The 26,547-nt window shown below is 40.8% G+C and overlaps 1 protein-coding gene across 2 annotated transcripts in view; it reads right to left on the reverse strand.

Moving 5' to 3' along the window:
* The window catches only part of Kank (KN motif and ankyrin repeat domain-containing protein 2 kank), a 74,113-nt gene that overhangs the window by 9,079 nt on the left and 38,487 nt on the right, over positions 1 to 26,547 (reverse strand). Inside the window, exons 4-15 of one of the 2 annotated variants that reach the window (XM_055075407.2) lie at positions 25,822 to 25,961; positions 23,559 to 23,723; positions 19,518 to 19,737; positions 17,511 to 17,671; positions 15,102 to 15,332; positions 11,473 to 13,118; positions 9,977 to 10,064; positions 8,829 to 8,978; positions 8,665 to 8,763; positions 6,618 to 6,731; positions 4,286 to 4,486; positions 1,958 to 2,056 (exon numbers count right to left, since the gene is read on the reverse strand). In XM_055075407.2, coding sequence (XP_054931382.1) covers positions 1,958 to 2,056; positions 4,286 to 4,486; positions 6,618 to 6,731; positions 8,665 to 8,763; positions 8,829 to 8,978; positions 9,977 to 10,064; positions 11,473 to 13,118; positions 15,102 to 15,332; positions 17,511 to 17,671; positions 19,518 to 19,737; positions 23,559 to 23,723; positions 25,822 to 25,961 — 3,314 coding nt within the window. Of the gene's footprint in view, positions 1 to 1,957; positions 2,057 to 4,285; positions 4,487 to 6,617; positions 6,732 to 8,664; positions 8,764 to 8,828; positions 8,979 to 9,976; positions 10,065 to 11,472; positions 13,122 to 15,101; positions 15,333 to 17,510; positions 17,672 to 19,517; positions 19,738 to 23,558; positions 23,724 to 25,821; positions 25,962 to 26,547 lie in introns of both variants that reach the window. The other variant, XM_050186321.3, reaches the window with a different exon arrangement.

Raw genomic sequence — 26,547 nt, forward strand, 5'->3', positions numbered from 1 at the left:
ATATTGCCTAATTAGATAATTATTCAAGATTAATTAACCAGCTTCTGAAGCAACGAAGCTAGGAAAAAAGTTCAAATTAGAAAGTTGCAGAGTGGTTTGCAATATTTCCGAATAAACAGTTTCTGTCTTTCTATCTATTAAGTATCAGTGTCTTTAAGCTTACTGCAGATGCCCGTGAAATACAAAAAAAAGCACCACGTGACATGCCCGTTTGCGCGTCGTGATTGCACTGCTCCCAAGCATTCCGCACACTAACGAACATAGCATTTAGCCAGGTGCACTGCCGCTGCGTCTGCTTATCACTATCATGAACCGCCGTTAGGGAAACACATCGCTGGCCTTAATTGCACAGCCAATGCCTTCGTCACTGCCCTCTCGCCTTTTAAGCGGCAAAACGCCCTGCTAAATGCCATGTTTATTTGAACGCAGACAGTTTGGGAGTGCTGCAATCACGGCGCACAAGAGGTAATGTCATGTGTCATTTTTTTTTTATTTCATGGGCATCCACAGTAAGCTGAAAAACACTAATACTTAATAGATATAAAGTTAGAAACTGCCTAATCGGACGTTTTGCCAAGTGCTCTACAAGTTTCTAACAGGAATTTTTTGCCTAACTTCATTGCTCCAGAAGTTGGTTAATTAATCTTGACTAATTATCTATTTAAGCATGTTTTTAAAAAAATAACATGACACACTACATACAAAAGTGAGCAACATGCATTTGGTCGTGTCGTCTTAGAATACATCGGCATATCTTTAAACTCTGGCTAAAGTTAGCTGAAACACCCTGTATATCTATGTTAAATGAAACATGTTAAATAAGTGGCAGGCATGCAGGTACAAAAAAAAAAAAAAAGAAATGCTATATAAGCACACAAAGTCTCAGCAGTTTCCCAGATGTAAACATCACAGTGCACTCTGGATTCAGTTAAACATTGTCTATACTTGCAACTTTAAACAATGGCTACACATGCTGTGGCTATGACCAGTGGTGCTATTCTAGCACAAATCCATCAAATACTGGAAGAAACACTGGCTCTTCGGTTATGCGTGCCTGACAGTCCCAGACTGCCCAGGACAGTGCTTTCAGTCAATGAGCACTGCATATTCACCATCTCGGGTGGACTGTCTGGGACGACAAATCGAAGAGGCCCACTGATATGCACTCAACTGAAAAATAGGATTATGAATGAGGCAGGCCAAACAATACCATGGTTAGTTTTCACTTGCACAGTGGACTCGTTGCACATGGGAATTTAATATTACTTAAGCTATTATTTAAGCTCTGTCAGACACAATATTTCTAAACGATTGGTGCTACACTCATACTGTGTCATTCGCATTTCAGTTGTCTATAGTATGTTTCAAACTTAGCAGGCAATGTTACAGAGGCTATGCAAGTAGTGCAGCAATAGAAATTTCACTCTGCATGTTTAGTAGTGCAGTTTTTCATCTGCAATGCTTTTTACTGAACTACTTCATATATTACAACTACAACTTGTGGACACAAAGTTATGTCAAAGCACATATTATTCTTGCACCTTCACGCTTCCAGTACACAACATACTATGTTTTGGTAGCAAGTGCGAGTGGTGCTTTACGGGTGCTAGTTGTAGAATGTGCCATTCTGTTGGTTCAGCGGTAAATAGGTCCACATCTGTGACGCCTATCATGTAATAATCAGGTAATATTGCAGTAATAATGTAATATTGCAGCATAAAAGTATGAGACCTTATGCTACACCCAATTACATGATGCATACATCCATCTTTTTTTTTTTGTATGTGACACACTATCTTTTGTTCATGAATGCGAATGCCAACAGAAGACTTTCTATCTTCCATAGCATTGCCTGGTATGGATGAAACAGAGTATAAGTGAGTTTAAACGAGTGGACTTGTGCAATTACTACAAATCACGGACTTGACATTATCCCAATCTGCTTGCAAAAACTCACTGGAGAGCTGCCTCGTGAGAAGTTGCTGTTGGCATAGATGAGCAGAGCTGTATCCTTGTGACCCGCTTCCATAGCTATCGTCAATGCCGTGCTTCCATCCTGTCAACAGGAAACCAAATTGAAAATGCAAGGATACTGTGCATCTTGAAAGTGTCCAGCCGGAAAATTAACAAAACAACTAGCAAACTGGGAAAGAGCAAAGCGTAACCTTGTAGGGTTGAAGAAACGGATGATGAAAAGAAAAACGTAATCACTGAGATGATACTAAAACAAAATAATCTCGCAGAGACTTCAATAGTTATGATTCAAATAATGGCTGACCTTAAACTACGCCTTTTATGCAACTAATGGGTTCTGTAAAACTCGGCTAAGAGAAGGCAAAAATTTTATACAGTAAAACCTCATAAAGAAGTTTCACCCAACACGTAAGTACCCTTATTATATTTGATATTCGTTATAAGCATATGTTTGCTGTAATCTGATATTGAAAAAAATGGTTTTATATTTACTTTGTTATATCCAATAATTGTTTATAGTATCTAATTCCTTATAAGCTTATGTTTGTTATGGGCCGGTATTGGAAAAGATTAGAACTTACTTTGTTATACCCAATAATTCGTTACATCCTTGTTTGTTATATCTAAGCTAAACTGCATTCTGGTCAGTGTGCACACCACACTTTACCCACAAAGAAAAAGAGTAAAATGGCTGCAGTATTTATCCACCATGCAATAAAAAATTCTGGGGTTTCATGAGCCAAAACCACAACATGATTATGAGGCATGCTCCGGATTAATTTTGGCCACCTGGGGTTTTTTAATGTGCGCCTAATGGACGACACACAGGCATTTTTGCATTTCACCCCCATCAAAATGCAGCCACTGAGACCAGGATTTGATCCCACGCTCTCAGCCTTAGTAGCACAATGCCACCACACCGGGTTCACATTGCAGTAAAGGTATGTGAAACTCTGTACAGTTAATCGTATGAACTCAAACACGTACATATAAACAGACATGGCAGATTTTCTACTCAGCTAGATTGCAATGATAATGAAACTCTTAAACAACTCCTGGACTAATGATCTTATGGATTCAAACACAGAAGCAGCCCACTGACATGTACGGTAGATTTTGTTTAAAGGGTAGGCTTCAGGTCAGGTCCTTCCTATTCGAATGCATGTGGTACAAAGAAGTGCTCTTAATTAGAAACTACTGGGCCATTCTTAATGGAATTTGCTGCAAAAGAAAACCTAATGCTTGTGATTGATGGGTAAAGAATTTTGAATAGGTGTTTAAATGTTAACAAAATTTGACAAACAATACAAAGCAATAAGAAAATTAAAATGTGGTGGTTATGACTACTGAACTTTGTAGGAAAACCAGATATCACAACTGTGTATATTGTATTTAATAGAGCACATGCTATCTATGTCTTTTACTACAACAGCTAGTTTTTTCTTTTATTTTATGGTATTAACAAGGGTAACCATGGCAATAAATGCTTGGCAACTGTAAACAAAAGGTGTCAGTGTCATTAGTTTCACACTTTATATCGCTATCCTTCCACAAAATTGCCGTCTGTTTTGGGACAGAATTACGAACTTGTAATTACATTGTTTCCTTTTTTTTATATCTCGTCTGTTTGGGATATCTTGAATTTACTGCAGCCTAAATTGACACTATACTGTAGTGTGATCATCTCTTACAACAATTGGACTTTTTCTTTTATATGCAATTCACCTTATCCAAGTTAATTCAGCAGTAACCATGTGATAGTATTTCTGCATTTAATTGTGCAGTCTGCAGACAAGGACACACAACTATGGGCCGTCCAGCAGGCCCGGGGTGCGCTCGAAAAGCACAAGCCTCATGACCCAATACAAATGGGCCCAACTGGGGTAGTGCAGAGTAAGGTATAACCCCGGGTCGACGCTTGGCCAGCATCACGACGCATTAAACCGTTGGTTGCCAGCACTTTACTAAAGTTTTTCTTATCCTATCCTAACCTGTACATTTGAATGGGGAAGGCAGCCCAAAGCAAACTATGACAAACACAAAGAGATGTGAAGAAGCTGTCTATATCAGCCTATACTGTTCTCCTCAGCAAAAACGTCTTTTATATATATATATATATATATAGCTTGACATCCTAAGATTGCAAAATGGGTTATAAGTGGCACAATAGCATGGGGCTCTGGATTAATTTCAACCTCCCAGGGTTCCTAAGACATGCACCTAATTCTAAGTAAATGAGCATTTTTGCATTCTGCTTCCAAGGGAATGCGGCTGCTGTGATCAGGAATTGAATGCATGTGATGGTACTCACATTATCTGCAAGACAGACTTCGGTATCGGGGTGGGCAAGTAAAATGCGCACGATTTCAATGTACCCGTGCTCCGCAGCGCACATGAGCGCCGTCGACCCGTCATTGTCCTGCACATTTGGCTCAGCACCAGCATCAAGGAGCAGCTTGATCATTTCTAGCCGTCCATGACTAGCAGCCAGCATGAGGGCCGTCTGGCCATTCTGTAATCAAAATGCCTCATGATTAGGCTAGACATGACAGAGGATCATTGGAAGAGTGAGAAGTGGAGTGACTAGCCCTTTCCATGCCAAGCACGAGTATCACTCATCCATGCATTTCTTCTAAAATATGCCAGTGACGAGTCTCATTCGTCCAGCAATTTTCTTCTATCTACTGAGCGAGAGCCATGTCATTCTTTTGGTGTGAATGCCGTGGTATTAAATGGCACCAGCTTCCCAGAAAACTGATTTTTTGAGGGCTGACTTGGTGGGAACAAGGAGTAAGTCTGGCTCCCCTAGATTTTGGAGATGGCGGTGCATAAAGAAGTGGCTGCAGCGATGATGAACGCCTTTTCCAATGGCGGGATCGTGGCGTTTTTAAACGTTTCCTCACCTAAAGTAAACTATTCGGCTTGGAAAGCTCTAGTGAGTCGTGTTCGAACCTTCAACTTTGTACTGACGATGGTGAGGAAGATTTAGAGATTTTTGTAGCCTCTCTTGCATGGACACGGCTCAACAACAATGCTTTACCATAGGAATCTCTGCAATTTCATTTCCTTCCTGCGCCAGCAATAATGCATCGCATGAAGAATAACAAAAGTCAGGTTGACTTTTGTAATAAGAAATATCATGCTTCATATAAATTGCTTTGTGACACTTTACTGCAGGCATCTCTGCAAATTTCATTTCCTTCCTGCACCAGCAATGATGCATCACATAAAGGATAACAAAAGTCAGGTTGACTTTTGTTATAAGAAATATGATGCTTCATATAGATTGCTTTGTGGCTTGCCTATCTGCAATAACTTATGGTAAGAGACAACAGAAAATAATAAATGAACTGCTGCTATTGCAATAATGAATGCTGTTCACAATTAATCGGTAATGAAAAATTCAAGAAATACTGGTGATCTTCTGGAAAATAAAAATAAAGGAAGAAAGTTGGCACTGAAAGGGTTAATACAGATTGAACAAGAAATGTTATTAGAGCCAACATTTTGACAAAGGAACCCGTCTTTGTCAAGGCAACAACTACTCCCTGGCAAAGAAAAGGCTCTTGGCCCATATGATGACTCCAGCAATATCCCTCATCAAACCACTGTTGACCATGATGAGACTTCTCCATAATCATGATCTTCTGTAGTGCGTAATGCAGCAGAAAAAATACTGTGCCACCTCCTGGGACAAGTTGGTGACATTCGTTTAAAAGCGCTGTAACACTAAACAGAAAACCAAAGAAAGGACAATCATTCTCCTATGCCCGGTGAGTGTTGCAAGAACTAGAAAAAGGCAAATATTGGAAGTCAGCAACACGATGCCTAATCTATGGCATCATGCGCTGTGGTGAAGGTTGATTGTAGAATTTTGAATATATGCAACTGGGTACAATGACGGAATGGTTGAAAGTAAAGCTACTCGAAGAGAGGGAAAGACATTGAAATCATTGAAAGGTAGTACAGAAAATACTGCTACAAGAGTAACGTTGGTTTTCTGTTTACTATCACAACATGTAATTTGTTGCTTCAGACTATAAAGCTAATGTTACTGTTCCCTCTAAACCCTACCTCAGATTCTAACGAAACATAATATTATGAGATGTTTATTTCAGAAGCAACACAAGTGTTTAATTTCGTCAGTACTTCATATGGGAAATTAGAGGGTAAGTAGAAACTGACTTCCATCAGTCAGTAGATTTTATCTTGTCTTTTAAACTTAATGAAGTACTATACCCAATATGTTGAGTTAAGAGACTGCAGAGTGAGATCACTACTTCACTCCTTTGCTGAAACAATAGTTACAGAAGCACTTTCTACAAATCACCACAGTCAAACATTTGGTGCCATAAAGTACTGCAATATACAAGCACGAATGGAGTCCTTGTCTGTCAGCTTAACTATTTTATTGATAAGCTAATCAATGTGACATACAGCTCATATGCAACCAAAATCAACAAGAGCTTTGACAGCAACACCTCTGACAGACTTTTGCTATTAGCACTCATGTTTTACATACACATGCACAGAGAGACACCGCTGTCTCCAGATGTAGTGGCATCAAATAAAGGAACTAAATTGAAAAATATACTCTGACATTGTAAGAATGAGTTCACAAGAGTACACAAAGTTAGGCTCACCTGCATAGCCTTAGCATTCACATCCCCTAGTTGAAACAACCGCTGGACTACAAGCCGATGTGTGTCGTTCTTGATTTCGGCCAGAGAGACCAGCATGATACAAGTGTACCCTGCCTGGAGAACAGCAAATACGGAAGTGTGTGAAGACAGCAAGCACCACACACCTGATACTGGCCAAAACATACCAACAAGCTCATTGGGTGACATTAAGAAAAATTCAAGGGGTACTTAGTTATCCCTACGTGGATGAATGCGAAAGCATTGTGACCACCATGCGATGCTTAGACATTATGCCACAACCCAAGCTCGTGGGGTCGACTCCCACCAAAGTTTGTGGGTGCAAGTGCCTTAATTAGCTATGTCTTAATTAATTAAGCCTTAATCAACTTCACTTTAACACCAAAGGTCATGGGTTCAAGTACTTTAATTTACTCTATATCAATTAATTGTGCCATAATTAACTTTACATTAAATAACACCAAAGGTCGTGGGTTTAACTCTTGCCAAAGGCTGAGGGTTTGTAGCCTTAATTAACACCAAAGGTCGTGGGTTTGAAGCCCACCAAAGGTTGAGGTTTCATAGCTTTTTCGGACCATAGTATGGTCACGCCGACACTGACAACCCTGGATTTTCCACCTCATGAGCCATTTAATGATTTTTCATTAAATCATATCTCTCTTATACAAGCTACATGTAGGTACTGCACACATTCAAGTACACAACTTAGCTGTCTGCAGCATCGCTGCACATTATAGCTTAAGAATAATGAGGACAGATTCAAATGCAGCAATGAAAAATAGAAAAATGTGCAAGCTAGGTTTCTCTCCCCTAACTTCTTACATTAAAGGGATCCTGAAACAATTTTCCAATTAATCATAGAATTGCATCACTACTAAATTACGTTGCCTCACAAATGTTCTGCAGCAAGAATTTTTCTAATTATTCAGGCACAAGTGAATTCAGATGTAGTTATTGAGCCAATGAATGGTTTTCTGTCTCCTTTCATTTCTACCAGCACGCTGGAAGTTACACAGGGGAGATGGCAAGGGGTCAAAAAGGAGCTGGCGCTGTCCAAAGGTTGAACACGAGACAGCTTGTGGCGGCACCCGGTGGTGGCTGCAGTATCTACGCTATGCTTTTTATCTCTAAGACCAGGCGCAGCAGATGCAGCAACATGCAACTGTTGAGTTTAGACCAGCAGTGCAAAGATGAAATGTTCCTTCTATCTTTCTGAGAATGCAGAGACATATACTTAATTTATTTAACTAGAATGAGCAATAATTGTATTACTGAGAATGCTCTCGCGATCACAAAATCAGCCAACAGCGGTTGTGGGCCCAGCTGCTTGTGATGATGCTGCCTGATGACATTGCGGAAGCTAGAGAAAACTATCTTTCACTGCTTTTGACACGAGATTGTAAATTCCCTGCTGCATGCAGTGCAATATTTGGTCCACATGTTCACAGGAGCCTCACTAACAGATTGTCAAAGATTTTTTACTATGTCTATGAAGAGCTTCTGGGCTCCTTTAAAACACTACATAAATGCAAGAAGGTAACATTCCGTATTTATGTTCTATGCAAGACAGCTCTAATGTAAAGGATCCTAGCATGGCTGCTCCCATAGTTCTGTCTGACAGTCAAAATAAATTTCAGCCTTTGCGCCTGAACCAATTTAATATATAGGCAGTCAGAAACAATATTATGCATCTTAGGTTTATACAGTACTCCCAGGAAACTCACCTGCAATCTGAGCACAACTGTCAAAGTTCGAACATTCCTATAGGCTGTTTGGCATCTGGTTACCCAAGATACCACAATGAAGAAAAAGTATGACAGCAAATATGAGATATAATATGCAAAGGGTTGTTTGTGACACCATGGTTGCCATATAGGAACAGTGTTCATGGCTTTTAGTGCAGTCTGACACTAGTTAATTTTAACTAATCAGATAATCATGCCACTCCACATCATCATCATCATCATCGTTATGTCATGTAGTACACTTGAGAGATATAGGCTGCACAGTTCATGGTGAGCCAACAAACCTTGTTCTGCTTGCTCACGTCACACACTTTGGAGTCGAGGAGAATGCTCACGGCATCGAAGTTGCCATGAGACACAGCATAGTGGATGGCTGTGTTGCCCTGCAAAATGAGGCAGAGTCTTGTTGCAGGAACAATGGCGTAAGCATAGACACGAGCACACATACATTCACATCAGCCATGTTCACAATGCGATGAAGTAGGTGACGGGAAAACTCCTCAAAGGTGTCCATGTAGTCTTCAAGCATGTTTGCATCTGCGTCAGCAGGACTCGAAATCTGGAACCACTCTTGCTGTATCAATGACACAGCCGTTTTCTGCAAGCAAAAGGAATTGTGTCATAGATAGCAGAACATTTTTTATTTAACATACCATAATTGCATGAATAGGATACAGGAGTCTCTAATTCAAGTGAGCTATATGGTCACGTACAGGCACATAACATCCTTTAAGTTGTACCGTGGCTTTTTAGGAACATGAACAGCACTAGATGACAAAAAATTCATAAATTTATAATATGCAGGATTATAATTCAAGGAGGTGCACAGGCTGAACTTGAGGCCTCCGATAAAATGTGATCACACATTAATGCTGGGGGAAAGCTGACACATCTAAAACATGATAATGAAGTATGCTAAGTCAAGCTTAAGATGTGGGATTTACTAGTTGCTGTGGGCTTTTAATTAACAGAAAGAATGTTTAGTTATAAAAAATAGCCGTGGTTGGCTTAGCATGCATTTCTCTATCTAGCTACTCCTGGCTGAGAGAAGAAGAGCATGATTGGTGACAGTGAAAATAGAGGCAAGTGCAAATATTATAAGGTGTCTAATAGGTCTAAGTTAAGCATGTGATATAAACAAGTACTGTTCCTAATCAAACTATAATGTTTGTATCATTGAGAGATGCACAATGAGGCCGGTATGAGAACACCCGTACATATTATTGGGCCACTTTACTTCCGCATACGAAGTCACATGAGCACGCATTACAGGGTCATAGGTATAATAAGATAACAAAAACAAATAAAAGCTAAAATGAAGGCATCACATAAAGGTTCACATACAAGCACGCTGGCCCAGCAGAATACAATACTGTGGAAGCTATTACAATTTGCCTCAGCTAATCAGAAGTGAGCAGTTCTGCTCGAAGGCACTTCAGAAAATTAAGTTATAAATCTATAACTTTATCATAGAATGCCTCAGCTCAATGAAAAAAAAAATGTTTGCAGGCAGTAACTATTGTTAGCACAGCATATACAATGATCTGATGCCTTTCTGGGACTAGTGAGCATTGGAGCAAAGAACAGCCAACTTACAAGTTTGTTTGGGTCCCCTCTCTCTGGTTTCATGAGGTAGTCGTTGAGGACTTTGCAAGCTGCTTTCACCTCCTTGCTTGGCTCATGCCTTCAAAGCAAAACAGACAAAACTATACGCCTCAGAAAACACAGCTATGATCATTGTGGCATGTTTATCAACTAAGAAAGAGTATAAGCAATTGGTGTAACATGGAACACAGCAAAGGCCAACAATAGGCCATTTTACAAGTCATCCATACTTAAAATACCACAGCTGTAAATGCAAGTGATTGTTTCTAATTTCACAAAGTCAAGTTCAAGTTGAGTCAAGCATGCTTGCCCATGCATGTGCACGCGCGCACGCGCACACGCACACACACACACACACACACACACACACACATAATTTGCTCGGGTATCAAGAAACTGACCTCGAGGTAATGAACAAATTCAGGTAAAGAATTTCAGCCATGAACTATGCAAGGAAAGAAGCTGAATTTTTAGAATGTGTAGACAATTATAATTGTTCATTATTCTGACAAAAAAAAGAAAAGAAAAACACTCTACAGCTATGAGGTTCAAGTCACCACATTATGGGCCTAACACACTGCTGACACATATTTACCGACCTTTTCTCCATTCTTTTTATTTTTCTTTATATGTAAAATAAAAAGAAGAAGAAAGAGACAAAGTCAAGGATGTACAAGTGCGAGCCAATAGTCCAGCCAACATCAGCTCTCTGATACTGGGGCCTTCTACTTGAAGAAGGAAGCTACATTAAACCACTGCAAATCAAATGTGGTAAGCACAGAGGTTTTTGTAAATGCTCAACGATTACCGCTGCCTTGCACCAACCACCGACACCATAATCTAAATAATTATTTAACCTTGACTATAAACTTTAATTTTTCAAGCTGCCACCCATAACTATGTCACCTAACTATTGGCATCCACTGCATTACCATGACAGGCCACCAGCTAACCTGCTCAAAAACCACATGTCCCATCACAGGCTTACTCAGGAGAATTAATTTTAGCAAAAAAGTGCCATATTACGTTTGTGTTTTAACTCGTGCTGTTCTTTTAACAACAGGTGCAATAGTTTCTAGACCATAGTGTCTCTACATAGCTATGCAAAGATTTTTAAAAATAAATGTGTCACGGCCATACCAACTGTTCCAAAATGCAACAAATAAAAAGCAAATCAAACTAATCATCCTATTGAGTCCACAGTAGACATTCATCACCTTCTGTGGCTGTGCTCTGGCACTCAGGATATTTGGCACAAAATGTTCAGGGAGGCCAGACTGAAGCCTAATGTTCTAAAGAATAATACCCACAGGATAAAAGACAACAAAAATGCTAACTCAATGCTGCAGTACTGGCATCACACAAGGCTGCATGTGCTTATATGATGCCCCTCTTGTCTGTTTTGAACTATGAATGCCTTGTGGTGAATCCTCCTATTTAAAAAAAAAAAGGGGGGGGAGAAAGGAAGCAAAAGCTGATATGCTTACTTTTCTGCTCTCTCTGTCATCCTAGCTGGGGGCTCCCTCAGCTGCTGCTGACTTAATGCTGCCACCTTCTGGTCCCCAAGGCTTCCTAGCAGGACATTCCTGTTTTCAGAGGATGGTGGAACTGAGGAGGCACGAGGAGCTGCCGGTTTTCTAAGACTTCGGCCTGAGAGCTTTGGAATGCGAGACGACAAGGTTGGAAGGACAGGGTCAAGTACATTTTTGTCTATAAAGTCCTTTGCGACACTAGTTATCTGGCAGTTGCACTTGTCACACAGGCGCACACCCCTGCTACTATCCAGAGATCCTGGCTCTTCCACCGAAGATGTCATCACTGTGCCAACCGACTGCGTCGAAGGTGGCTTTTCCTCAGATGTCGACTTCTCCATACATGCATCGCAGACGACACAGTTGACATCAAAGTCACCCACACCAATAGTCTCGGTCTGTTTCAGCTGGCACTTTTCACAAAGGGTGTCTGTGATAGCACAATCCCCACAACCCTGTGAGACCGTCTCTGCTTGCAATGAAATGGAAACTGCCACGTCTCTCCGACTGACATGGTTCCCAACTGCAACAGATCGCTGACGAAGGTTTGCACAACGGTCACAGATGACCCTTCTCACATCTGTGATGCCGGTTCCCGTGGAAACAGTGAGTGGCTTCGCTTCGACTGTCGTAACTTGCAGTCCAACATGTCTCCTCTCAGTGACGTCAGCTTGCAGCATAACGTCACGCTTCCGCACGGGCACAGGAGAAATCTGAACGCCAACATTTCCTCTCAAGACTCGCTGCGTTTGTGCTCCTTGACTTCGTGACCTCCGTGGCCGCTGCGGGCTTTCAGGCGGAGGAATCTCAAATGGCTGCAACGTCAAGACAGATACACCAACATTAGATGTGAGCACGGCTTCCGTGTTTGTGGAACTGTGGCCGAATACTCGCTTAGAACGTTCTTCACAATGCAGGCACGGTCGTGGCTCCGGCTTAACAGATGTTGGCTCACAGACGTCGAAAGTCAGCTGTTCAAGTTTCTTTCGCACATCTTTACCTGCTTCAGGATCGGTGGCTGTCTCTTTGCTCTCAAACTGCTTCTTTACCCTCTCAGTGCATTGCTTGCAGACATGTAGTTTGGCTCGTGGAATGAGCTTCCAATCTGCATCCACTTCCCCTGTCGAAAGCTTTTCCTGGCTGCCTTCATGTTCTAAGGCTTGTACTGGTGAGTTTAGAAGCAGCTCTCCACTGTCACCAACTGCAATAGACCTCGTTACGACACAGCACCCAACACCTATTGTCTTCTGGACTCGAACGGCGGCTGGCTTTGCACGGTCTAAACTTCGACTTGGGCGCAAAGGCAGAGACTCGGAAGACGGCTCATCTTCTTTCGCGCTTACTGTCATGGAATGTGTAGAAGTTGTTGGGACGCTAGCTTGCACTTTGGCATCTGAGCGGCTTGTCTTTGGAAAAGCTGCTAGGCTTTGGCTTTCCAACTTTCGGATGTACTCGTCGAGGGCATCACCGGCAGCGCCTCTCTTTGTTGGACCCAGGATGTGGTTGTCGCCGACACCAACGGAACGTTGGCCCAGTTGGTTTGATTTTGTTTTCAGCTGCAGCATGAGCAGCCTCTTTTCTTCTTCCAGAAGAGATAACTTCTCCTTATTGCAAGAAAAAAGAAAAACAGAGCACAAAAAAAAGGCAAGCAAGGTCAGATTGCAAACATTCTGACTACTCAAAATGGGCACTAAATATTTCAACGACACACAGTGTTTCTTAACTGCAATGACTGCCTTTATTTCCATTTCAGGCATAAAGCCGGCAACAGAACACTTGAAGAAAGTAATCAATGCTGGTCTGACAAGGAATGTTATTCAACAAGAGACTAGTTGGAAAATTGGCTCCAGCAACCAAAACCCCTTGTTTTACCAATGCTGATGAAACCGGCTTGCATTTGAAAAAAAAAAGAAAGAAAGAAAGGAAAGAATCACTTCAATGTTTTACACAAGCAAAAATATGATATGTATTAAGTTTTTGCAAAGAATCGCACAGCTTTGTAACATTTGTACTGTTAATGACACTGCCATTAGTGTTGCAGGTTATTCCAGCACCGCCCTCTAAGCTTAAAGCAAATCAAGTGTGAACAGCCACATTATAATTAGCATAAATGCACTTCGATTAAAAGTGAGACACCTGCAGACAGAGTGGGCATGCACGGTAACCAAGCCCTATTATTTATTTTTTAAAGAATGTATTAGAGGCGATAACTGTCGTCAAGACTATGCAACAAACATGAGAAGAAAAAAAGTGAAATATTGGGAAATACTCAGCATATTGGAATGAAGGACACAGATCATACTTTGAGTCCCTCTATCAAGTGAAATAATATATAGCACCTTTAAGACAAACAACTATGATGGGAGTATCCTGGTAAGTTTGCTTACCACAAAGTTTTTGTTGAAAATATAGGACAAAACTGTCCCACCCTGTGGTGCATAAGTGGCCCTACACATAAATATTTCGATATGGTACAAAGCCTTTCGAGTTTGATTGTACTACAACTCGACATGCCTAAGAAATAGGAAAACAGCAGCAAGATACATTAATTCATTTAGCAGTCACTTAGCACAAAATTGTTCCAGTTGCGCGATGTTGAGATCTGTGAGATGCTGCACGCATTTGATGACTGTGTCTCCGTCCACATTGACTTCTGCGTTAATTTCATCTGTTATCACACAAAGTTATTCTAACATTCCAGCCTGACCTCCCTTATCAGTGTACGTTTAACATAATGCCATAACTGATCCATGCAACTGCGGTTTCCATACCTTCTGTAGTGTGTGCCAGCGCTCGGCATGTGTGACGCACTGGTATGCTAACAAGGCTGATGGTCGCATGATAGTACACCTACATGTAATGCACACAGCGCCCTCCCGGATTCAACTTTGTTTCTGGAGTACACCACTCACCTCTGAAGTGTGTACCTTTAATTTGCGACTACTGTCAATAACACCTGGTCAAGGAGTGTATCTGAATGACTGCGTAGTTAGTTATTCTGTGCAGCAAACATCACAATTATGCTGCTGCAACTGAAAACACTGACTTTAATCTTGTATAAATCATCACCGTCAGCCTATTGATGTTCGCTGAAGTATGAATGTCTATTCCAGTGATATCCAGTTATCACTGTCTCGTATCAGGCCATTCCATCCTAAGGGAATGGTCTGCAGGGTAACTGACACATAGCACATAGCAGGGTGCGGAATTTGTTTGAGGCGAGCCTCTGAGGGCAGAAGGTCAATGTGGCGACTGAAATGGTCAGGGAAAGAGCAGCGCAGAGCATCCCATCCATTACGAAGAATGTGCCAATGGAACAGAGTTCGATTTAGACACAGGGCACTTGTGCATATTAATTCATTGGGTCTTTGGAGCGGCGAAGGCAGTAGAGAAGCCAGTTCAGCTGTGAATTTAATATGTGCGATAATTAAGAATACCCGGGTTCTATATATAATCGGGATTGGCCATGTTCACAAACCCAATAATGCAATGTGCAACAAGCCTCAAAATTTGACCTGGGAACTCAAAACAAGTTCTACAGTTGGGGCTGCGCTACACTGGCCATGCAAGTGCCAATCATGTACCTGCAGGAACGGTATGGCCTTGACCTCGTCTTCAAGATGCCTGATTCTTCCGAGACTCGTGGCCATCAGCTCCCGCACGTTGGCTAGGGCCGCACGGTTTATACTTGGCGAGTTTCCGCCTCCACCACCGCTAGGACTCGTCGCAGCCTGCTCCCTGTGCCCCACCGCAGTCCGGCTGATGCCCGCGTGGTGGGGGCGCGGAGCCATCAATGCTGCCCGAAGCCCCGGAAACTGCAAGTACAGGGCGCGGTGCTCTTCGAGCAGTGGCCACAGGTCCAAAATGGCGGCCAGGCGCCCGGACAGCACGAGAAGCCACACCACCAGAGCCGTGAGCAGGACACTCGTTGCCAGCACGAGATACATGAGCGTCTCTTGATGTCGTGCGCGCAGCAACAGCGATGGAGAGTTGCCTCAAGCTTACACTGCTCACGGCCGGGGTGCAGGGACTGTTGTTGGGCTCTTGGCGAATATCACGATTGTTGCTGCTTCCAGGCACTTACCCACTACAGAGGATTGGCCAAATTATGAATGGCAAAAAATCGAGAAAGAGCTACTAAGAATAACAATAATTGAAGTAATAGGTATAGTGAAAAATAAAGCGGGTAACATTAAAGCAAATTGGCAGACATAGTGCTGCATCTGTCATTTTTACTGTGGCACATCTTTTGCGCTGTTCAAGTCCCTTTTTAAACACATATTTCGGTTATTTCCAAACAATGGCTCTTACCCGCTACAGAGGATTCACCAAGAAGCAGACGGCTTTCTATATATATCAGTGGGGATATTGCTTATGTCGCGATTGTTCTTTTTCGTCATCAAGAATTAACCGCTCTACATTTTCACTACTCCCATAAAGGTACAAATTCCTTTCCACTTAACCTACATAGACTTTCATTTGTTTTCTCCTTCCTTGTATACCCTACCGTGAATGGTACATTCGCACAAGAAGGAGTGGCCAGGAATGCACTCTCAGTTGAGAAGGGCATGAAACAAAAGAGGACTACAAATGTGGTCTTGTGAGCCTCAGGAGACTACATTCACACGTGCTGTCTCTATATCATAGCATAGTGTCGATTGGTCTGTTCAGTAATTGCCTACACAAATACATTCTGTAAAACATTATCACTCGAAACATTCTCTTAAAAAAGTCCCATGGAATGTGTGCACAGTTTTGTTCCTAGCTTTTTACAAGTCATAATCGGCATCACAGTGATGTGATGATAAGTATGTTTTATTCTTGCCGAAGTTTCTTTCCAATAGGAAGTACATACCAGATAACCTCACACTGCTTCCAACTAAGCCTCCTAAACCCTCCCAAGTGTAATGTAAAGCCTGAACGAAAAGATGAAAATCACTTGAAAATGTTACTTTAACTATTAATTTAATATATCAGTGGCTTCCATAATGCTAAGTTGTGATTATTAGTAGAATAAAAAAACTAAATTAAGACATTCTAGTTTCTGTCCCTATGGCTGTATGCATGAATTCTTTGATTCACTTGCTTTTAGCATCAGCTGTAATCAGCCGGAACTGGGCGAAAAGGCACTGGCTGGAAATCCATACTTTATTCATTCATTTGATAACTGCAAACATGGTAATGCTGATGCTGTTACTACTAGGAAAATCTGGGACACGTCATTTGCAACAGCGATCTACGGGTGACTGCTGGTGTGAGCATAGGCACAATGCCTACAACTGGGAAGGAAAGGAACTGCAAGTTTTTAAAAACACAAAAGGATGCTTATTTAAACGTCAGCACTGTGCTGCCATATCATATAAAATAAAACTTTAAACAAATAAGAGCTAAGTTCAAACTTGCAGGGTCATGCCAGCACTGATGCAGCTCACAGCAGAAAGGAAGAAGCTCATTTCGTGAAATGTTATGAAGCTGTTAATTGGTGAAATTACATCAGGTGAAGTATGACTTTAGTAACAATGCTACATGCACATATGGCAGAGAGCAACATCAGTAGCTGAAGATGGAAGCTAAAGCAGCTGCAAATGTTGTTACTCATTTATACGCATATTATTTTATTCAACAACAATCCACCTGCAACATTCCAAATGTAAGCCTGCTGAGACTTAATTAAGGAAATAAAATTTTGAATGAACAGGTAGTGTGGTCTTTAACAAAAGGAGAAGACCCCAATAAGTGTTCAACTAATAAAAATGAACTGCTCCAGACCGATAAACATTCTTTATTTAATAACTGCTAGATGTTGATTAACATAGTGTACTACAATTATTCAGTTAATGCGAGGCATTTCCCAAATGACAGAAGTCATGTATAAGCTGCACAAAACCTGCAAAAATCACTCAATGGAGAATACTGCATTTTGTAGCTTGGCATATAACACATCAAAGTTTGCTAGCTGCAACAATAAATTCAGGTGCTGTAAGTGCACTTACATCAGCAACAGCAGTGGATGAGTTTGTTGATAAAGATGATATGGAGCTAGCAGAGCCACTCCTAGAACGAGCTGGACCGAAGACCATGTCCAGTATTTCGCTTGCTTTTCGTTGATCAGCCTCTCGCCAATGGGAGGGAAGCACTGAGCTCCGCATTGGTTCTAAGGAGAGAGACAGTGCCACACAATCAGTTGAAAGCACTGACACAACTACAAGAAGTACTGATCAGCAGAGGAATAGCGAACCAGTATCAGGTAAACTTTGCGAAAGGGAAAACTGTCATCCACCCGACTACAGCATGAAGCTTTCTTGAACCTTTCTCCACCTTACAGGATTACGCAGAACTAATATGCCACATTCAGTGTGCCTGTGCGTTGAGTTGTCAATTAATTCGCCCTCGCACTGTGGGCGAGGGTGAATTAGTCTCCTGGTTAGCTCAGTCGGTAGAACGACCACCCAGGAAAGGTGTTGGTCCCAGGTTAGATTGCTAGACCAGAACTAATTTTTCTTGAAGTGCTAAGCTTTCTTTCCAAAAAGCCTGTATAGATTTCCTATGTAGCCTCATGCTACAGTCAGGTGGATGATAATTTTTCCCTTCATGAGCCTTTCTCCACCTTGCAGGATTCAGCAGAACTGATTTGCCAGGTGAACATTGTGTTTACAGAATGACTTTTACACCAAGAAAATCACTTGCAAGGAAGTCTACCACTACAGCTACTGCAGCTGCAAAGATATGACAAAGCATATAGCAGTTTCTGTCCTGAAGAACAGTTATCATCCACAATGCCCAAGCCAGTTAATATATTTAGCTAGTATAACAACTGTCAATATACAAGGCCTGAGGGCTTAGCAAGACAAACATATCTGTGTTCTTGGTCATGTAGTAACTATCATACAAACAATGGTTTTGGAGGAATACATCACGTTAAGTCCCAACTTGAAGCACACAGCTTCATTCTCATGATCATTTGCATAATCATCAATAATACATCACCTTGTCTCCAAGTAATGAGAAGGACATACTAAATGAACATGCTTATACTTAGCATAGACAAATGTCTGGTAGCAATGAGACTTCAAGCACAAACATTTTCTTTTGCGGTGTTTGCGAAACTTTGTTCCCTCAGCACAGATCAATAGGAGCGATGAAAAATTGAAAACTTGTGTAAGAAAAACTTTCTGCATGCCATTCATACCTTATTCCAGTGTTGGTAACTGAGTGAGAAAGTTGCCAGGTATAACATGTTTTTAGTCACCTTAATGACAACTTTACCTTTTTGGAGTCTTAGGGACTCCTTTAGTCTTTTTTAGTGATGTAAAAAGCAAGTAAATTGCCCTGGCAAAATTTCTTAAGGTTCACTGCCCCAACCCTATTTTATTTCAAAAGCGCCTCGATCTGTCGCTACATGTCAAGGTATACCAAAGAGCTTATTATTGAGCCAATCTTGAGATCTCACATCACTTTAGAATTTTTTTGCATGTTCCTATCACTGACTAATTGAAAGTGGTAGATCAAAAAATGTAGGAAAGACATCTACGAACAATCAAAACATTAAAAAGAACAAAATTTCAAGCAAGTCATCATCATCACTTAGCAACTTTTTGTTAAATATGAATTGTTTTGGCCCTCGACTTGGTGAGTTTGTCCAAATAAAGGTTGTCAGCACTGCCCTATTATCACTCCCCCCCCCCAAACACACACACACACACACACACACACACACACACACACACACACACACACACACACACACACACACACACACACACACACACATGCACAGAAACCACCTGTAATCATTTCATCACATACTCCAGGTTAGCATGTGGGAATGCACCACTACCACCAACACGAAAATCCATGTCCGCAGCGTACCCTTCGGCATCAACATGATATTCCACAAAACAATCTTTTCTGCCACACAGTAAACATTTCAAATGTTAGAATCTCCTGCTCAATACATAATGGCACGTATGAAAAGCTGCTCATCAAAATTTGTCCCTTACCGGCACCTGGAGACACCACTGCAGAATCTGCATACTTGGGTGCATTTCGTAGGAGGTCGACTTTTTGCAGCTCGTTTTCAATCTCCCGTCCATCATCGATGTGGCCGTTTCCCAAGCCCCTTTCGTGGCTGCTGAGGACATCTTCAAAGTTGCGAAAAACTTCGTTCAAAGTGTCGTCGTTCGATGCAAGCAAGTCAGGTGGGGGTGCGCTTGGTAGTGCCTGTGAAATGTGAGGAAAAACCATGCACCATATTCAACCAAATACTTGCTGACTATTTGCCACTAATCTGTGAGGTACCTAGACAAATGCAAGAGCTGATAGACAATGTTTAATAAATTCGCTTCCAAAAAGTACCAATAGTTCCTACAGTTTATTCATTATTGAGTATTGCTGATTAGTGATTAAATGAGAAAACAAAAACAATAGTGACCGATTCCTGTGACAGAAGGAAGTAAGGTCAGGCTAAGGGAGATGACAAGACAAAGTCAAGGAAGAGTTGAGCACCAGAAAATTCAGGAAGAAGTGGGCGATTGATGGAGTCAAATGCAGGAAACTCATAAAAAGTGGCAACTTTCTGTAGAAATCGGACATGCCTGACAGTGGAAGAAAAAGAAACATTCAGTGTGAAACCAATTCAGTTAATTTACACAGTTATACACATTAAAAGATAAGTTGCTGTTCACAGCTAGTACTTATGCTACTAATTTCCTAGGTATACTTTGTGGCGCAAAATACATTTCTGGAAAAGGGACAGAAGAAAGGGAGACAGTATGTATTTTGCGCCACAAAGTATACCTAGGAAATCTAAGCACCAACTTGCCCAAGAAGAAGTCCTTTTGGAACATTATGCTACTAACTATGTAGCCAAAGGTAATGACATGAGAGGGAAGCATCAAATGGTTCTAACACTTGACAGAGCAATAATTATTGATATAGTAAATTTACTGCAGGGGAAAAAAGAAAAGATGGATGATTAGCTATGCTTATACTGCTGCAAGAACTATTCACTATGTTTGTTGTTTATCAAACTTGCAGCACTCAGAAGAATGCCCAACTTGTGAAAAAAAAAAGATATCTAGATGCAGAATAAGGTCATAAATTGAGCTACAATTGACGAAGTAACCTTACAGTATACAGAAAAAATTTCTAATGTGGACAAAAGGAAAAAGCTTTCCTGAAGATAAATAACAAGATTCAAGCTGCTTGCTCCATTTATCTCAGAATTGTGCTAGGAAATCACAAATATAGATGCTTGATGGAATATTTAACAATAGTGCTAGCAAGGTGCACATGCAAATGAGCATAGCTAGCAAATTTTTTTTTTTATTGAGAAAAAGATAGGTATATTGCCTAACAATGCACAGTCCAAAGAATGGCACAAAGGCGACAGGACATGTCTGCTAGAAGACAGAATGGAGCCCGATCAAACCAAAAACCATTATACATCAGAATTAAAAAAACAAAAAAATTGACTGCAACTAACCTCAGGATCACTGTCATGGCGTATTCCAAAGCAACGACAGAGGATATACTTGCTTTTTCTCTGCCTTTGCGACATGTGTTGGATTTAATACAGGACTCACTCAATAGCACACTTTCAACATGTTTCCACGAGCAACACTGCTATGGAGTCGAGAGTGTGTAAAACACATCCCCAAAAAATGCTTTGTCTAATAACAAAGACCATCTTATCTTGTTGCCTATACAATCATATCATTTGATAGTACAGTTGTACGCCTGCAATGTTCTATAAAAAAGGCTATCATTAGTCAACCTCAGAGATAATGAAGATAAAAGCACTGGCGCACAGGTATTTGTCTAACAACACTGTCTGATAACAGGATGAATCACCTACAGGAAGAGCCTCCAGACAGATGCCAACAACTGGCGCTTCTGGGCTCGGTTGATATATGTGCAGTAGGGAACCATTTTTCTGGCTTTTGTGGTACCATTTGTTGTATTACACACCCATGTTCAATTTTAGGAATAAAAATTCACTGTGTGTACTTACTCTAAGCTGTACGTTAGTAAACTACACCATATGCAGCAGACTGACTGTAAATGCACTATGTTGAACTAAAGCTAAATCCACCTATGCATAAACAAAGAAAGTACTCCTTTTGCCTGTACACACTACACACAAGGCACCAGTGGAATTAACAAAGCCAGATTGCTAGCATAACGATGATTGTTTGGCAATTTCGAACGTGAAATGTACAGCTGCCATCAGACTTAGGCCAAAGAATGAAGACACATCTACAGCAGTTAACTTTAACAAACATTGGCTGTAAGGAGCAGATATTCAATGCTTTGGAAGGAAGACATTTTAATTAAGCTAGCACATTCAAGGCACCCCAACCCCAGAAATGTCGAACACCCTCTGCAGGAGAAGCAATAAAATGGCTTAGCATATTGGCTACCGATACACACAAGCCACGTGACCCTCAGTTTTGATTATTTTTTGCTCCATATGTGTGCTATGCAAAGTTCCACTGTCGTGTTTAGTTTCGGAACCTTCGAAACTCACCTTCTCTCATTCGTAAGCTTGCTTTCCAAATGTTGATCTACCCACAATTCGAATTTTCCTCTTTGATCTGGTCCCCCTATCAAAGCTGTTTAACTACCATGTTAGAAGCTATACAAAATAGAGCTGCTTGCTTAATTTCTCAAAATTATAATCACCGCTCAAGCATAACACAAATTAAACTCTCTACCACAGTGAAGTAATCACCGTGACAAAGCCCTCTTGTGCTTATTTCATAAATATGTGTAACAGTTTAACCAAAATCATTTAGGCATTGAAACGTCACCGTACACGTCACGTAGGCTACACGATAACCTAAGCTTCACGTGCACTTACGGTAATACTGACGCATTTAACACATCAGCACTTCCACATGCCATACGGCTATGGAACAGCCTTTCCGATAGCATAGTTGCTGAAGCTAACCCTGTGAAATTTCAACATATCACCAGCTAACCCTTAATCCTTCTAAATCATTATGTGTAGTGAATTGTGCTCTGGGATTGTTCGGTTGTCTGCGCAGCTACACATGTGCAGACGGTGTTCCCGCAGTAAATAAGGAAAATAAAAGCATACAGTTTTAACTCATCAGTTTGTTCTCACGATCCAAATTTTCATTTATATGTACATTTTCAATGTTATCTTTCTTGTGTTATATGTTACTGACATATTTATTTAGTGCTCCACCCCACCCCAACACACACATTTATTGTATTTTCCATAGTGTTCCTGCTGCTCAGTTGTCGCATGCTTTGCTTTTTTACCATGTTTTTTGTATGCTTTTATGGAATTTTGCCACCTACTGTTTATATAACTTCCACTAAGCCCACCTTATTCAATGCCCCATTGAGCCCTGTAAGGTACATTAAAATAAATAAATAAATAAATAAATAAATATAATGTCCTGCAGTAATAAAAACAAACAAAAATACTATAAATAAGTTTCATCAACAATATGAAGCAGATCTTTTGAGTTCAGAACCCTAACTGCCTGCCACATATTCATTTTTAGGTGGAAAAGCTTGAAACACTCAGACAGGTAGAGAGCAGCACTGCACTCTTTCCACTAGCACCCATGGTCAGTTCTTTCCTTTTTGCACTGCACATTTTACAGTGAGGTGATGAATTTTGTTTGCGAGCGTATGGTGGAATCCAATGTGGGAAATTCATCCACTGCAATGTTTCAAGGTACATAGGTATCGAGACCCATGCACCAACTTCTACAAATATCAACTCCCTTCTACCCCAAAAAATAAGCCGAAGCATCGCTGAGGTGGACATATAATGCCATCTTCAGTGACATTTCTAAACTTGTCCAGCATATATTGGCTACCGCGGCATCCCTGAATAGCTTTCTGAACTAACATTACCTCCCGCCCAGCAAATCAGAAGCTCCAGCAATATGGCCTCCTTTCTTATTCCGATCGCTTCACTAACTTTGACAGCCATTGGGCTAATAAAGTGTGTTCTGGTTGAACATGATGGCAACTGTAATGCGCACAAACATTCAACCCACCTTTGAGCGAAGTTCTAGTATTTTTGGAGGAGCAGCAATGATGGCATCCTGCTTGGCCACCTCATTGTCAAGCATACCAAGGTATGACTGCAGCGACTTCCGCTGCCGCCGCCTCTCCCGACACTGTTGCCGAATCTGGTCCATGTTACTTCTTGCTGCTTGCGCCTGCGAGTAAATCCACCATACACTCATCACCACAGCTCTTGAAGTGTTTATCATTATAAAGCCAAACCATTATTTAACAAACATGGACATTACAAATTAGGTGGTGTAACGAAATATAAATATAAAATGTTTTTTTGTCGATATCAGCGTGCAAATTATATGTACTTATAATGAAAGTATTTTTGAGTCCGAAATGATTTCATTATAACAATGTTCGACTGTACTGGGCATCAAAGCTAACACTTTACGTTACTAGAAAAATGCAGAGTAACAGAGATTGCGATACTTTCTTTTTCCCATTTCGTTCGTTGTAGCAGACATTAGGATATATGTGTTGATTAGGAATTCAACTAATTAACTAAAATTCACTAAATAACACCTAAGTTAACTTAAAGTTAGTGGGGCACACTATAATTGCATAACTCAAGCTAATCATGCCATAACTCAAGCTAGCCATGCCTATTTGCTACCTGAATCTACCCGAGTGAAATGTATCCTCAATATCTGAAAAAAATTGCATTGGTGTTCTAGTTAACACTTATTAGCATCGCATCAGCAGAGCTAATAAGTGTCAACTGGAACAGTCGGTATACTTAGCCCAAGCCAGGCTACACTTACAGTATACACATGTACATGTATGTGCAAGGCAGGACAGCCACTGATGTTACTCCATTTGTGGAGCAGTGCTTATAGTATGCAAATCTCGGAGGTGAAGAAAACTCGAAAATTAACAGGACAAAAAATGAGAAGGACACAACACAGGCACTGTAAACATATTAAGACAAACAAAAAAGAAATGGCACTCATTGTTTTTCCTGTCCCTGACACCATTCCCTTTATTTGAATTTGTTAAACCAAGTTATGAAACTCAAAGATTCCAATACACATGGCAGTTGTTGCTCTGACCCCTTTTGTGGTATGCTGGTCTTGATTTTATTTTATTTCATCTCATTTCCAATCTCACCGGAAACTCATTAATTAAACAATTTATGTTCATCTACTACAACAGTACTTCAATTTGCCTATTACTCTCTTGGTAAATATCAATTACTGTAAAACTTCCTTGGAAGTCAGGATAACTTGCAGAGTCTTTAACTTTATTTAATTTCAGTGACGCTATTGTCACCCACTGTTCATTGTAACCAAAATGCGTTATTGCCCTTTGCAATAGCACTGTACTTACTTCGTATTTCAATAGTGCACCATTTATATGTGGAAAGAAGTTTGAGGCTCCCTACAGCAGCTATCCTAATTATCTACATTCTGCTTTGCAATGTGCACGCAGTACATAATATCATTGCAGATAATTTCTACTGTGCAGTAGTGATACAGTAACTTGTGCTCCTGACTAATGTCCAAGGACACTGTGTTTGAAACCATGCTCTGTGGTAAACCAGGATCTTTAAACCGTAATAGAATTTTAGCATGTTGGCCTATACCAGATAGCGAAATTCTGTTCCTTGAGCTGGATCACTCAAAGAGGCAGACATTACCTGCATGAAATATCAGAATGCGTTATTAGACTAATTAACATATATTTTTCTAAGTGACTTCTAGCTAATTGCTTTAAGCCAGATATTACAATTTATATAGCCGGTGAGTTGACAAAGCATATCCACTAAATAGGAATTCTGACATTGACATCAATCTTGAGACATGCTTCCACAAGTCGTGCAGCAGAAGGCATTGGTTTTCTAGTTATCTTGCACTGTTTGAGAAGGCATTTTGTCGATAAATCAAGTGGAACAACAGTGCATTTTGCAGCATGTTTGATACCACTTATCTCAAAATTGCTACTAGTTTCAAAATTTGCTACAGGCGGGACTTACCTTGAGATGTGACTCCAATTCGTACATATGCCCTGAAGTAATCAGCTAAATGTTCAATGGAATTTTTTTTAGTTAGTCAGTCCTACATCTTAATTTCTCACGAAATTAATACCAGCCCCTTCAAGTAATCCAGATAAAGGAGTAGGATCATGCTACCTACCCCAAGCAATTATTTAACACTATAGTTACGATTTATAAAAGAAACACTGAGTTTATGCGTTTATGTGTTGGTGGCCAAATCATAGATAACATAGAGGGTTGATGTATACCTTCAGAGAATCACAGAATTGCACGAAGTCGAGGTGTATGTGGTAGCCATAAGGGCAGCAGTTGCAGCGTGAGCCCTCGCGTGTCTTGAGCTCAGCCATAAGCTGGTCATGCAGCATGCCAGGCGTCCATGTGTGGTAGCCTGAAACAAAGGACACAGCATTGCTTGCCCATTTCAATAACACACAGTAATGAGACAAACAATCAAAAACAGGTAATTTGGCATCTAATACAGGATCACCTGAACATGCCCTTCGGTGAAAAAAGACCAACAGTCAATGGCCACGCTATAGAATTAATTGGGATACTTCACAGCAACAGGTACAAACCGTTACATGTGAGGAAATCAAATCCTATATGCACACTTTAATTTTAACTCTGCAGCACGGTACAACACCTGGATCAATATGACAAATGACAAATCCCTGTGCTTTTATTTTTTCACATTTTTACTTATCACCATCACTTCCAGCCTAATTAGGTCTGCTGCAGGAAAACAATTTGTTCTAGTGCCCTACAAATACTTCTGTGTGATGGCTGCACCAATGTGAGCTGCTTCACATCATCACTGAATGTGATTCTCTGCCTTATCTGTTCTATGTTTTATGTGTCCTTCCCAGGTTCACTTCTTGAGGTGTAAATACCTCTTACATGAAGACAGTTTATACTGGCCTGCTATCAGATATATCAACCATGGTCTCCCACTTTAATTTCATCACTTCTTTCAT

The sequence above is a fragment of the Dermacentor andersoni genome, chromosome 11, assembly GCF_023375885.2.
Source record: "Dermacentor andersoni chromosome 11, qqDerAnde1_hic_scaffold, whole genome shotgun sequence".
Taxonomy (NCBI): Eukaryota; Metazoa; Arthropoda; class Arachnida; order Ixodida; family Ixodidae; genus Dermacentor; species Dermacentor andersoni.